A 14,019-nucleotide genomic window follows, 5' to 3' on the forward strand; every position below is an offset into this window, starting at 1 on the left:
ACAAGTTTTAATTTTTTTTTTTGTTTCGTTCATTTGGACTATTGTCATCCCCAGCTATATTATGATGAAAAAAAATAAAAAGAGCAAAGCAGCAAAGGCTCTTTGCAAAGTTTCCTCGATCTAGTTCCATTATCTCTGAAAGCGAGCTCTCTTCATGGAAGCTCAAAGCATGGGAAGAAGATAAGTCGTTCTCAGACTCACTGGCATGTGGGACCCACTGCTTAAATTTCCACGGCTCTTTATTGGCAGGGGAAACTAACATATTGCAAGAGTCTTGGGCCCCACCATCAACTCCAATGATAATCGTGCCATTATAAAAAGGGCAATCTTATCTAGTCTCGACTGCATATTGGCATGATGCTTCTAACTGTGGATTGAGATTTTGCTAAGGGCTCCAAGCATTCGCCGGAAAAATTGTTTCATTTTAACCTTTCATAGAATTGGTGATTCTATTAAATTACGAATTCATGAACTTTCAAGATGCAAATATTGATGAGTGCCAAGATGTAAATTATGAATTTACGGAATTGGTGTTTTTTTCTTAAGTTGCATTAAAGGAAATAAAAAGAATAAAATAGGAAAAGTTAGTAAAAAAAATCTCCATACTTATGTCGATGACTCTAGGACGAGAAGGCTATTGGTATTACTAGAGACAAAATAAAAAGTAGGAATTCTGACTTGATTATGTTGACAATGGGCAAAATGGTAATTTGGATATGCTCAAATAACAATTTTATAATCACCACATTAGTCTCTCATTAATCCCAAACGTAAATAAAATCTCTTCCTCTCTTCAATTTAGTTCATTTCCTAAAATAATCAAATCACACTTTGTGCTTTTTTTCCCAGCCCAAGAATCAAATAGCTAGTAAATTGATGAAGAAAAGTGCAGCTAAGAGAAAGAAGATGATGGAGAGATTGAGATTAAAGAGAGGCGACCCAATCAACCATCAAATGGCCCACTACAGAAGGAGGTGTGATTTTATCTACTGCCGAGGGCCTCAAATCAATATTATATCACTCTAAAGCAATTAAAAAGTTGGGCTAAGAGAAAGCACTTGAAAAGGGGATTGCCTGGGTCAAATGAACAATTCTTATTTACATCATTCCACACTTGAAAGAATTGAGCATACTTAAATTGATGAAATTTTCTTTCTAAGATTCATTAATTTTTCGTAAGAGTGCCGGATGATCCAATATTGTTTAATTTAAAAACCATAAATCATACATTTACTCGAGCCAAATTGTCGAAGATAGTCCTCAATATCTCATTAAATAGTCAAGCAATTCATGTAAAAACTATAAAGGGTGATTTCCGAAGCCCTGGACCCTAGAGATGTCGCTCAGTTTGGCGATGGAGAGGGCTCAGATTCCTTTTGCTGGTGCAATTAAGAGAGAGTAAAGCTCCCTTCGATCAAGAAAAAAAAGTGAGATCTTGTGAGTGCGAATTAAGTCAAGTGCACGTCTCAAAGGCCCTTCATCTCCAGCCTCTTGAACCTTAGTGCTCACTTTCCTCTCAATTGTTTTTTCATTTTCTTTCAATCTTCATGCGTGCAATGTCTTGAGCCGTACATGTGAGGTTGCTGAGAGTTTTAAGTTTCTTGTGAGAATCGGAAAGCTTTTAGAAATCCTGTTCCGCATTTGAATTACCCGTTCAAGCTTTGTACAGGTACCATAAGAGATGTTTGGCCATCTTTTATGGAAACTACTTCCAGAGAAATTAAAAGTAAAAAATTGCAATTCGTGCATGTAGGCAACTGTGAACACTTATTTTCTTTTAAGATATTTTATCCAAAGTATACTTCGTAAGTGATTTAGTTTTTATTTTGGCTATGTTTAATATTTTGACGTAATGTTAACCGCGTACCTCTCGATTGAAGAGTGTAGTGGAGGGTGATTTGATGCGGTTCTGACTCTGAGCTTCTCGGTAACCTGTCATCGATTTTTCATTGGATGAAAAAAATGTCACCATTTGTATTGTAGGGATGAATCTGTCTACAATAAGAACTTAATTGATGAAAACAACAAATAATCTCACACTTTACGCGAGAGAAGCACGTCAAACTTTCCAAATATGTTAAGGATAGATCAGTTAACATCGGGAATGCCAGAGTTCCTAATGTTTCCATTCCCAACCCTTCTTCCTCCGTAATGATTGCCTCCATCTTCTTGCAATACCCTATTGTTATTTTTTTTAGTTGTGCAAGAGATTCAACCATGGATGGGGAAAACATAAACCCAAGGTTATCCAAGCGAGTGATTTCTAATGTCTCCAATCTCGGCAAGGCAACCTGCTCACGGAATTGGTAATTCTGTTAAATCTCGAATCCATGAACTTCCAAGATGTAAATATAGATGAGTGAGAAGAAGAGATGGCGATTATTAAGTTGCGCAAAAGGTAAAAAAAGGAGTAAAAAAATCTCCATATTAAATACCGTTTCTAATTTCCTAGAGTATTTCATAGAATTACAGGAAGTTATCCATAAGTAAACACTAAAAAAAAGATACGAAATATTTCTCCAGTCTTTTCTTGGGCAAATAACTTTGAATTGTAGAGGTTAATTTGATTAGTGAACCAATTTTATTCAATCTGAAGATTTTCTCCTTCAGAAATGGGCTAGCAAGTGGTACATTACTTATCTCTCTCTGTATATGATAAAGCAAACCCAACAATACTTTTCAACCTTAACTTTTGACGCCCAAAAGTTCAAACAATATGCAAGGCCTCTGTCTAAGGAGAACCAAGGCGAAAGTTTAAAAAGCCCCAAAGACTGGGAAGAGGAACAGACATACTCAGACTCACTACCTCGTGGGATCCACAACTTATGGTCCACGATCCCTTGACTGACGGGAGGAAACTGTGATATTGCATGCGTCTTGGGCCCCACCATGAACTTTAGTGACAACCGCGTCATTATAGAAGGGCGAGTCTAAATCCGCAGACCATAACATTTTAGGTAAAAAGACCCAATTGTCCCTGATTACAATGGAAAGGTTTATTTTTTGTTTTTTATATATATATATTTTTTTATAAAGAGTCGATAGCTTTTTCCAAAATTTCATTGCTACAACTCTTAAGAAAATCCTTCATCTGCAAAGTTGATCAACCATCTACCTCGCCATCACCCATCGCTACCATCGATACAACAAGTTTTAACTTTTTTGTATTTCATTCATTGGACTATTGTCATCTCCAACAAGATTACGACAAAAAAAAAAAAAAGAAAGTAAAGCTGCAAAGGCGCTTTGCAAAATTTCCCCAATCTAGTTCTATTATCTTCGGAAGCGAGCCACAACTGGGAAGAAGAAAGTCATACTTAGACACATTAACTTATGGGACCCACAACTTATATGTCGACGACCCTTTATTGATTGATGGAGAACCTACCATATTGCAGGAGTCTTGAGATTCACCGTCAACTTCAGTGATAATCACGACATAGAAAAGGATAATCTTGTCTAGTCAACGAAATAGCCGTGGCAATTTTTGCTGGACAAAATAGTCGTGCGCTTTCCTTAACTGCGCAATTGTTTGCCTATAGTTTACAAACTTCTCTTTAATGTTAGTAAATCACTCTCAATAACCAATTTAACAGGATATCAAACACAACTTTGTGGATTTTGTGTTTGTGACGCCAAATGTACTTACAAATATATCTATACATACTATATGGGTGCACGAACATGCACACAACTATGTACTGTTATAATTATGAGGTATATGCAATGACTAAGTGCTTCTTTAAGCATGATACACAAAAACGTGCATCAATTAGATTAGCATAGTTGATTTTATTTCAAAACCCGATCGTCCTTCCCATTTTTGGCACTGGTTTTTAAGAGTCACCTATATTGCACATTTTGGGGATAATAACTAAGTTTCATAACTAAATTCAATGGAATCCATTTTAAAAGATTAGAAATAACTTTACTTATGATATTACTTTAATGCCAAAAAATTCCCTTCAATTTTGCTTTATGAAGCCCTATCAATATAGATATACTTGCAGAATGTAAATTTAAAGTAGCTTGGAACCTATCACAAACTAAATTTACAAGGATTTCATACAATTAGTTGGATTTCTACTCAATTAGCAGAAACAGGAGATTGCTTCTTTTAATTACAGGGAAGGCATGAATGGACCATGCAATGAGGAAGAAAATAAATAGAAAATAATAAATTGAATAAGCAACATAATCTGTGTTACATCCAATTAGCAAAGGAAATAAATAATTAATACTCTTTTAATAGAAAGTTACTTGTTGTCCATTGAAGAATGCAATTTGAGTGGCAACTTGGTCGTCTGATGTACTACCCGAAGGAGCCGACCCAGTCGTGAAAAAATTCTTGATGTTTGGCAAGTCAGGCAATTTCAATACACTGTTACTCCTAAACTTTTACTTATTACATAAATTCCTTAAACTTTGATTTTATTGTGGATGTCAACCCTTTGTGCATTTTACCATTGGTATGTGCTTTACATGTGATTTTTAACCAGTAAAGTTGCAATTCTTCTGTATTTGTATTAGTCAAATCACGCTTTGGCCTCCCAATGCGCTTAATTAGTTAAAGTCCAAAATATATACAGAAAAATAAGGTAAAAGAAAAGTAACAATCTTAAAAAAATTAAGACAAAAATTTATAATAATATGGTTGACTTCATGAAGAGCTAAAATTTTAGTAGGCTTTCAAATATATCCCAAGCATTTAAAACTATCATAGAAATGTCAAAATATTGTATTTCATTTTGCATATGGGCCTCCACAATTAGCTATTTAAAAGGACCATGGATGATAAAACCACATAGCTATATATGCTCTATCGTAATCTTCAACAACAAGTACCATAATTTATCTAAACGGAAAAGAAAATTTAAAAAAAGAAGAGTTAAGAAAAAACTAAATAATTAAATGAGGGCTTAAGTAACTAGAAAACGGGAAATCACAAAAAAAATCAAATTGGGCTTTTATTCAATTAAGAAGAAAATAATTTACATAACATGGATAAATCAAACCACAAGTTACCAAGGCGAGCAACACCCACTTTGCCAGGGCCGTGGGGTATTTTCAATAAAAAAATGCGAAACAAGATAAACAGCTCTATTAAAGCAAACTAATTAAACTCGACAAAAAAATAGAAAATAAATGAAGGATTGCTATTTTTTTGTCATCATACTATTCTTTTCCTAGAATTGAAAAGATGTAGATCTAAAAAATAGTATGACGACAAGAAATAATAATTAAATGATGATGATGATAGTTGTAGTAGTAGTTATTATGTTAATAAGTACTCCTAGGGCACCGCGTAACTGAATAATTCAGTTTTCAAGGCACAAATTTTGCATAACATGAAGACGATTAATTGATTGGAAACTGTAAATTTTTCTTAATTAGTTTCTCAACAAGTGCCTCAAGCTGGGGGCGAAAGAGTAATTTCCTTTTGAACCCAGCGAAAGAGTCATCTAAAAAATAGAGAAGATTACAATTCTACCCTTGAAAAATCACATAATGGGCACTCGCAAACGGAAAAATTGACGAAGGGTTGATGGCTCAAGGGATTTTGGGTGAAGGTTGAAAGTCCAAGAGTAAATGTGTACCGCTCTAAAACTTCCATGGGGGATTTCGTGTAATATTTCCTAAAAGTTGCTCACTAATGCCTACAACCACGAGATATTAAACATAAATTGGGGGCGCTTGTGATGCCAAAAGTGTGCACAAATATACCTATATGTATTGTACGCGTGCATGAACATGCACAAAATTCTGCACTCTTATAATTATGGGGCCTATAAAATGATTAAGTGCTTATTTAAACACGACGCATGAAAGACGCGCATCAATTAGGTTGATATAGTTGCTTTTATCTATAGACCCGGTCCTCCTTCCCATTCTTCATATTGGTTTTTATGAGTCACCTATAGTATATACTTTGATGGATAATAACAAAGTTCAATGACTAAATTCAATGGAATCCATTTCACAAGATTCAAAATTACTTTATTACGGAATTACTTTAATGCCAAAATTCCCTTTAAAGTTGCTTTATCGAACCCTATTAATATAAAATATGCTTTCAGCATGTAAGTTGAAAATAACTCAGAACCTATCACAATCTAAATTTGCATGGATTTCATACAATTAGTTGGATAATAACGGAAGATTGCTTCACATGATCGCAGAGAAGGCATCATCGGATAAGGTACTTAGGAAGAAAATGAACCGAAAATAAAGAAATGATTAAGCATTATAATCCATGTCACATCTAATTAGCAAAAGAAGGAAAGATAATTATAATTTCCTTTGATAGAAAGTTACCTGTTGCCTATTGAAGAACGCAACTTGAGTGCCAACTTGGTCGTCCGATGTACTGCTCGAAGGAGCTGTCCGGACAGCAACAAAGTTCTTGATACTTGGCAAGTCACGCAATTTCAATACGTGCAAGTTATGCAACTCAACTTGACCACAATCATCATCTTTTACAATCCCCTTCATTACCTTGCATCCGATGACTTCGATCTCTTTTAGCTGTGGAAGTTCTCTTAGTAATGAAAGGGGAAACAGATGTTTCATCTTGTCACATCTATCAACTCGTAGGACTTTTAATGCACTGAAGGACTTGGAGGAGATATCATTGTGGCATAACTTCTCCAAGTTGATCAAATTCCCTAGAAATAAAAACTCCAATGTATTAAAAGTGGGAAGGGAAGACCGTTTGAGGATGTAACGGATGGAAGGACTTTCCTGAACATGTAAACGCTTTAATTGTGGAAAACCTTCTAGGGATAACTGGCAAATGCTTTGCTCTATTCCGCTCAACCCATCCAACCACAAATCGTCAATTATGTGTAAAGTAGTTCGTATGCATCCTTTTTGAAGAATATTACTTGTTGGATTCAACTTGAGCTCCAATGTCCTTGATCGTTCGTACTTGTTTAACCAGCGCCAGTCATTGAAGTCATAAAGATGACCGATTTTGAGTTTGTACTTGGTCAATTTCTCGATATTTAGATCCCCTGGGAGCACGCTCTGGTCGGGAATGGAAACATGCAAAGTGCAAAGATTCTTCATGTGATTCAACTCAATCAGACTGGCATTAGTTCGTGGAGTTTGATCCACGGCATTCCATCGATCAAAGCTACCCTCCATGTACAACTCCTCCAATTTGATCAAGCTTCCAAGCACACCTGGTTCAATTATCTGAAGATTGGAACAATAATTCAAGTCTAACAACCTCAGCTCTACTAATTGCCCAATTTCTTTCGGCAATCGCTGAATATTGGAGTTCACAAGGCTGAGAATTCGTAGCCCTTTTAGCTCCCCAAGAATGGCTGCATCCTCTAATAAACAACTATGAAGACACAAAGTTTGTAAGTTCTTTTGGAACTGAAACAGCGATGGCAAAGGAGCGAGATGTATCCCAACAAGATTTAAGACCATGAGTTTCCTCATTGAGTAAAATAATGAATCTGGGATCTCAAGAGATTCATTGTTTGTGAACAACAAAAGGATCTGCAATTCAGGGCAATCTAATTCTTGGAGAAAATCCTCCACGTCAACATAGGGAAAGCATATCGCCTTACAACTTTTGAGCTGCAACTTTGTTACCGACTTATCATTATCTTTCAACACGAGAAGCGGATGATCACTTGAAGCGACCGAGGCAACAAACTCACGAACCAAGTCATGTATCTTGAAACCATAAGCGCCTCCATCCTCTAACAAGAGGGAGGAGGCTTGAAGAGCACGAATCCCTGATCTCAAACTATCTCTAGCGTCTTCCATGTTGTTATCTTCTCGAAATAACCCCCAACCCACACCGAACCTCACCAAGTTTTCAAGAGAGGGCTGAGAGATGCCATAAGCAACACAGAGTGCTAACAATGACCTATCTGCGTCTTTTAAATGATCATAACGCAACTGCAACATGTTATTTATCACCTCACCGAGTCCTTCGTTTTTAGACAACTTGATTTGTTTCAAAACATTCTTCCATTCGGATAAACCAGCGTGTTTATAATGTTTTGCCAAATTGACAATTAGAAAAGGCAAACCTGCACATTTGTGGAGTGCTTCATCCACCAAGGATTTGAACGTGACATCGTGAACTTTGTCTCCCACCGTCCTCTCAAACAATCTTTTTGCCTCTTCCTCCTTCAGCGCATCAAGATGGAAGTCCTTGTCGCAGCCCATTTCCCTTCGCAAAACATCTTGAAATCTTGACGTCAACAACAACTTGCATCCTATGACTTTGTTGTCATATCTGCAAGGAATGCCGACTGATTTTAAGTCGAGCCCCTTCCACAGGTTGTCCAGTATTATGAGGACCTTCTTTTTGCTCCTCTCCTCTTCATCCAACCTCCTGTGTAGAAGTTCCGCTCGCCCGCTGATGGACTCTTTGTCCTTAATCTCACTATGGCCCAACGCATCGGCAATCTCTCCTTGAATCATCTTGATGTCTGGATTTTCCGACACGTCGGCCTTAGCGACCCAATCAAACGACTTCTCTTTGCTTATAATCCTTTTGACTTCCACCAAAAGGGTGGACTTGCCGACCCCACCCATCCCGTAAACCCCGACTACGCTATTGCTGTTATCGGCAAGAGCGTCCATGATGTCCTGTATGATTTGAGCTCTGGATTCGAAGATGCCATCATCCCTAAGCTTAATCGACATTGAGGCAGAAAAAATGGAAGCCATCGCGGTGGTCGACTGGACGACTTCTTTGCCTTCTTGGCCAGGTTCGGAGCAGTGACATTTCCTGGAGCAGAATCGCTGAAGGAGATGTCGTTCAATTCCTTGAATCCGCTGCATTCATGAGCGAGTTGCTTAATGACCTTGATCTTGCCCTCGGCCTTCGTGCTGAACTGATAGCGACATTTGGGGTCGGGAAGAGTCCCATAGCAGCAAGTCTTGGTCGCCTTTTCGAAGACGTCCAACAGCTCTCGCGCCTCCTCCAAGGCCTCGTCAGCATTTTGCTGCCACGTCGTGAAGACATCGTGGAAGTTCCGAACATTGTTTCTGGCCCGTTCCACAAGAACTTTGACCCTCCGATCCTCGTTCTCCAGAGTCCGGACTTCCTCCCGAAGACCGTCGGCGAAGCTCTTGGAGGAGATCACGTATCCGAACCCACGCTCGATGGGAACAAGTACACATCTCTTGAAGACATCCCACGCAATAGCAACGACAGAATCTGCCGACATTTTTCTTTGATTTTTTTTTATCCCGAAAAAGAAGGAGCGAGAAAAAAGAGAGAAAAAGAGGGAGAATGATGAAAAGGAGGAGCAGATGCTGAAGAAGAAGAGGAGGAGGAGGAGGAGGAAGAAGAATGGTTGAGCCGAGGAGAAGAAAGAGCGAAACAGACGAGAGACGAACAAGGCCAAGAGATTTGAGTGCACAAAAAAAGGATGAAGTCGGAGGGGAGTGACGAATAGCACAATCAATGCAGAACGAAAGAGATGACTATCGGCTCTTAAAGTAAACAACAACGGTTCGACTTAAACCATCGCCCTCGGAATATCTAGAATATAATATAATAAAAGGTAATGGTTAAAGAGACAAGGACTGGCCACACCCACGTGACATGGAGCTCCAACACTTACCACCACATTGTACTGTTTTGACAAAGAGAACACGTGACATGTAACTTTGAACGGTCTGCCATTAACTCAATTTTTAATGTGGACCACAATACCAAGGCAGAAAAGCACAAGTGGACCCTTGGAACTCTCAGAGTACTCGATAAAAAACATGAAGAGGCATCTTTATTCTTTCTCATAATATTAACATTTTTCTTCGATATCAGCATGTGCTCGCTTGCGTGATTTTGAATTTGATTTTGAGATGTATATAACACCTACGACGACTAATTGTAATACCTGGTTGATCAAACATGAAAGCGTTTAGCAATAGAAATTCTGATTGGTGCTAGTAGCATTACCATAACTTCAGACAAACTAAGGTCTAGATTGTTTCAAATATATACATACAACTCGTGCTAAATTGAGGCTAATTTCTTAAAAAAAAAAACCCAACTTAAATTTCTTAAAAATCTCAATTTTGCTCCGAATTTTTTTATCTAAAAATCCCCAACTTTCATTCTAATCCCGAATTTGCTCTTGTGTCCAAAAATCCCTATTGATTTCTTCAAAATTATCAACATCAAAAGACTAATATTGTTCTATATGAAAGTGAGGGTGTTGATGAATACGCAAGTTCTGATAATGACCTCTAATTGGCCCTAATATTCATAATTTTGAAGAAACTAGTGACGATTTTTGGACGCTTGAGCAGATTTGGGATTAGAGTAAAAGTTGGAGTTTTTTTAAAATAAAAAAAATTCAAGGTAGAATTGGGACTAAATTTAAAGTTGGGGTTTTTTGTTATGAAATTAGGTCCAATAAATTGTGTTTTCTCATGCTACTAAATGTCATATATCAGAACACTTGAATAAGACGAAATATGATTTAATATGGATGGTTCTACAGATGTTACTCTCGACATTATTGGTGTGCAAATTCTCCGAGCCCAACAGTTGCCCCTTTAGAGCATGCATACTACCAAAAAAGTGACTCCTTGTAGGGACTTTTTAGGAACATCCTCCACAATTATGTCACTTGTGTTTTTAGTGATAGGGAAGATGGACGGATTGACAATTCTTTTTGACTAAAATGCAATACAATAATATTCTCTACCTGAGAAATTGCTTTTCTAAAGTATGTTAAGATCTTTTACTAGGCAAGTTACTTGCTTGGATTGATCGAATCTCACAGTTTGATTATTTTGATCTCGTGTGAAAACCATAATGTTCAAAATTTGTGGCTGGCCTAAGTAAATTAAAGGCTATTGCATCATCATTATATTTAAGTGTTAGACCGGTTGAGTCATCTGAATAATTTAATCTAACCGATTCTTGGGACGTTGTGGACTGCTCAGGCTTCTAGACCGAGAAGATAGCAGAATAGTACGCACTTAGTGTTTAGGATTCGAACAAGCAACTCCAATTCATGAGCTATCCCCTATGCCCCTATCAATTGCGCAAATTATGGAGTTAAATAAGCATAATTTTGTTTTATAGGGAGTAAGTGTATTTTTCATACAGTGTCATTACTTAAGAAATGACAACGTTAACATAAAATTATCACATTATTAATATTCAATAATTGCAAGATAGAGATGCTAAGTAATATAACGTTATAATTATAGTATCATATGCTAGATATTAATAGTATTGGCCTCAAATCTACTTTGAATATTAAGCTGTCTAAATCTCTCTCTCTCTCTCTCTCTCTCTCTCTCTCTCTCTCTCTCTCTCTCTCTCTCTCTCTCTCTCTCTCTCTCTCTCTCTCTCTCTCTCTCTCTCTCTCTCTCTCTCTCTCTCTCTCTCTCTTAGTTCCACATGACAAACTTACCTATCAAAATTGTTAGGTTGGATATGTCAATCTACCCCTACATCCCTATATGCATTACGAGAGTTTGAAAATTCTGACTAACAAAAACAAATTAAAGTAATGAGGGACACTCTCCTTGTAATTAGATAGAGTAGAAGCTTTATCTAGTTAATAAGGAATTAGCTGATATAAGAATATCATCTTATATGAGTAATCTATCTAGTTAGTAGTGCATAACATTAGCATAGGGGGAGCCTAGGTGGCAACATTTTTTTTAATATATAAAATACATATTCTGGAAAATGTTGACTTATCTTTACTCAACACAAATTTGTTTTCTAGATAGTCACAATGACTTGATCTTCCTAACTAATTTTCAAAGGTTCAGGTGAAATAGAAGGCCCACTAGAGGTAAATTTTCTTTTATAGTCTAGTAAGTTTTAGCTGTCCATCCAATGAAGTAATTGAATGGAAGATTAGAGATAAATATAAATATCATCATTGATTATGTGTCAGAGGCCAACTCTACTCACTGTTAAATTTTGTAGCAACCCAAGAAAAAAACATCAAGTCTTCCACTCAAAAGACAAATTGATGGAACCCAAAGAGAGATGGATTGTTTGAGGTAGATGTACTCATAGTCCAAGTAGAATAATTATCGTAAAACTGCCATATGTTTATATGGTTGGGATTTTGTTGATGTCCCTTTGTTCTTGCTCTTTTAAAAATTACTTATTGATATGAGTTTAATGTAATTTCCCCTATTATTCTCAGTGGCAGCATCGGTTGATTAATTTCTTTGATTTTTCTTCTAAGAAAGAAAGAATGAGAAAATGATAGAAGAGGCGGGGGAAGAGGAAGAATGGTTGTGCCAAAGAGAAGAAAGAGCGAAACAAAGCAAGAACGATGAGAGACGAAGAAGGTGAAGAGATTTAAGTGCAAACGAGGATGAAGGAAGGGTAGCATCAAAACATAGCAACTTTTTGCGGGAAAAGTTGATAATTAGTCTGAGTGGTTGCACGTTGCATGAGGCATGCTGGACCTAACAATCAAACTTTCATGATTTCTTTCATATTTTGCTGCTAAAGATCTAAAAAAAATAACATCACAAATATTATAACTTTTATATGGTAATCACTTACGTACCATGAATTTATATCGATCACTTTAACATCGTAACTTTTTAAAAATATTCATCTCAAATACCATGCCATAGCAGATTTTTAGTAATTGAGATGAAAGTCTTAAAAAATTTATATTCAAGTCTATATTTTTTAGATGGAGAGGCCAGCCAATAGACATAAAAAGTAGATGATTTTTCAGCAAAGACCAAAACCACGAGGAAAACGGAGAAGATGGGTACAGACTATGGAGCTCGCTAACCTAAGCTTAGCTAGGCCTCGACAAAACACCGGTCAATTCCTTGGGCATAGAAATGGATGGTTTTCTGCATTATTGTTCCTTCATTGGACCAATCACCGTCACCAATGTCCACATCTCCATCCTTTCCTCCGCCGCTAATGGTAAGATATTGATGAGTTATCCATCCTTTCATCCTTTGCCACCTTAAATGGTCCTTTCATCCTTTTCCACATTTAATGTCCTAGTCCTTAACCATCCTTTCATCCTTTCCTCCTACGTTAATGGACAAACACCGATTAGGTACTAGTCCAAAATCCGCTCTTTGTGTGGATCAATGAAATCATGTTTAAAATATACAACAACATTATAAGCAAGCAAATTGTTAAATTAGAATGTCATCTACAATTTTTACATTAGATGTAACTTCATATAGAATTGTTAGACCTCAACTTCTAATTAAATTAAACTTTCGCCATTCTTTATTAACATTTTAAACCAGTTTACTTTCTTGAATACCGCTACTCTTACGGGACAAAATTTATATACAAAACGATTCCGAGTCACCACCAACATTGTTTTGTGGTCTCTCATTTCGATTGGAGTTTTTCCCTTTTCTTTCAAATGCTTGGTTCGGTTTAGAGTCTTCTTTTTTTAACATTATATTTTTCAAATGTTGGGGTTATCACAAATCGATTTTTAAAATTTTTCAAAAACATACGATTATTGACGAGTAAAGTTATGTGGGTTTTCATAATTTGTAAACCTAATTTTTGTTTCACTTCTACCTTTTTCCGAAGGACGGAGCATCGAAAAACAGCAACATTTTGCTGGAAAAGTTTATAATAAACGGCTGAGTTTTAATACTAGCTATCCAGCTATTTAAAAATTTGAGAATGACTCACAAACCCCAAGGAAGAAAGAGGAGATGGGTATGGATGGAGCTACACTTGGGGAATTGAATGGCGAGCAGACTGCGCCACGTCGTCACTGGCCTAAAATTAAAATACAAGAAGACAACGGTCACCTTCATCAAGATAAGAACAATGACTTTTAAACAATCTATTTTTCTGTATTTGACTGTTCCTTGATCAGCCGCCATCGCTAATGTCCAAGTCTCCACGTCCTTTATTCCACCGCTCATGGACAACCACTGTCTAAAATATCTGAGAGATTGCTTTGATTGAGGGTAGTCGTGGGAGAGGGATGGGGAGAGAAAGAGAGAGCAATGGAGGATAGCTGTGGGAGCAGAGATATCGCCTTTTGCGCGACA

The 14,019-nt window shown here is 37.0% G+C and overlaps 1 protein-coding gene across 1 annotated transcript in view; it reads right to left on the reverse strand.

Annotated features, from left to right (window-relative positions):
- The window catches only part of LOC115693170 (uncharacterized), an 84,226-nt gene extending 74,761 nt beyond the window's left edge, over window positions 1–9,465 (reverse strand). Inside the window, 4 exon segments of the mRNA XM_056303332.1 lie at window positions 1,868–1,932; window positions 2,039–2,291; window positions 6,316–8,744; window positions 8,747–9,465. Of these exon segments, the coding sequence (XP_056159307.1) occupies window positions 1,868–1,932; window positions 2,039–2,291; window positions 6,316–8,744; window positions 8,747–9,200 (3,201 nt within the window). The 5' untranslated portion in view covers window positions 9,201–9,465.
- Between the last annotated feature and the right edge of the window lie 4,554 nt (window positions 9,466–14,019).

The sequence above is a fragment of the Syzygium oleosum genome, unplaced genomic scaffold, assembly GCF_021117445.2.
Source record: "Syzygium oleosum isolate NSW1041296 unplaced genomic scaffold, Sole_v2.1 Sole_v2.27, whole genome shotgun sequence".
Lineage (NCBI taxonomy): Eukaryota > Viridiplantae > Streptophyta > Magnoliopsida > Myrtales > Myrtaceae > Syzygium > Syzygium oleosum.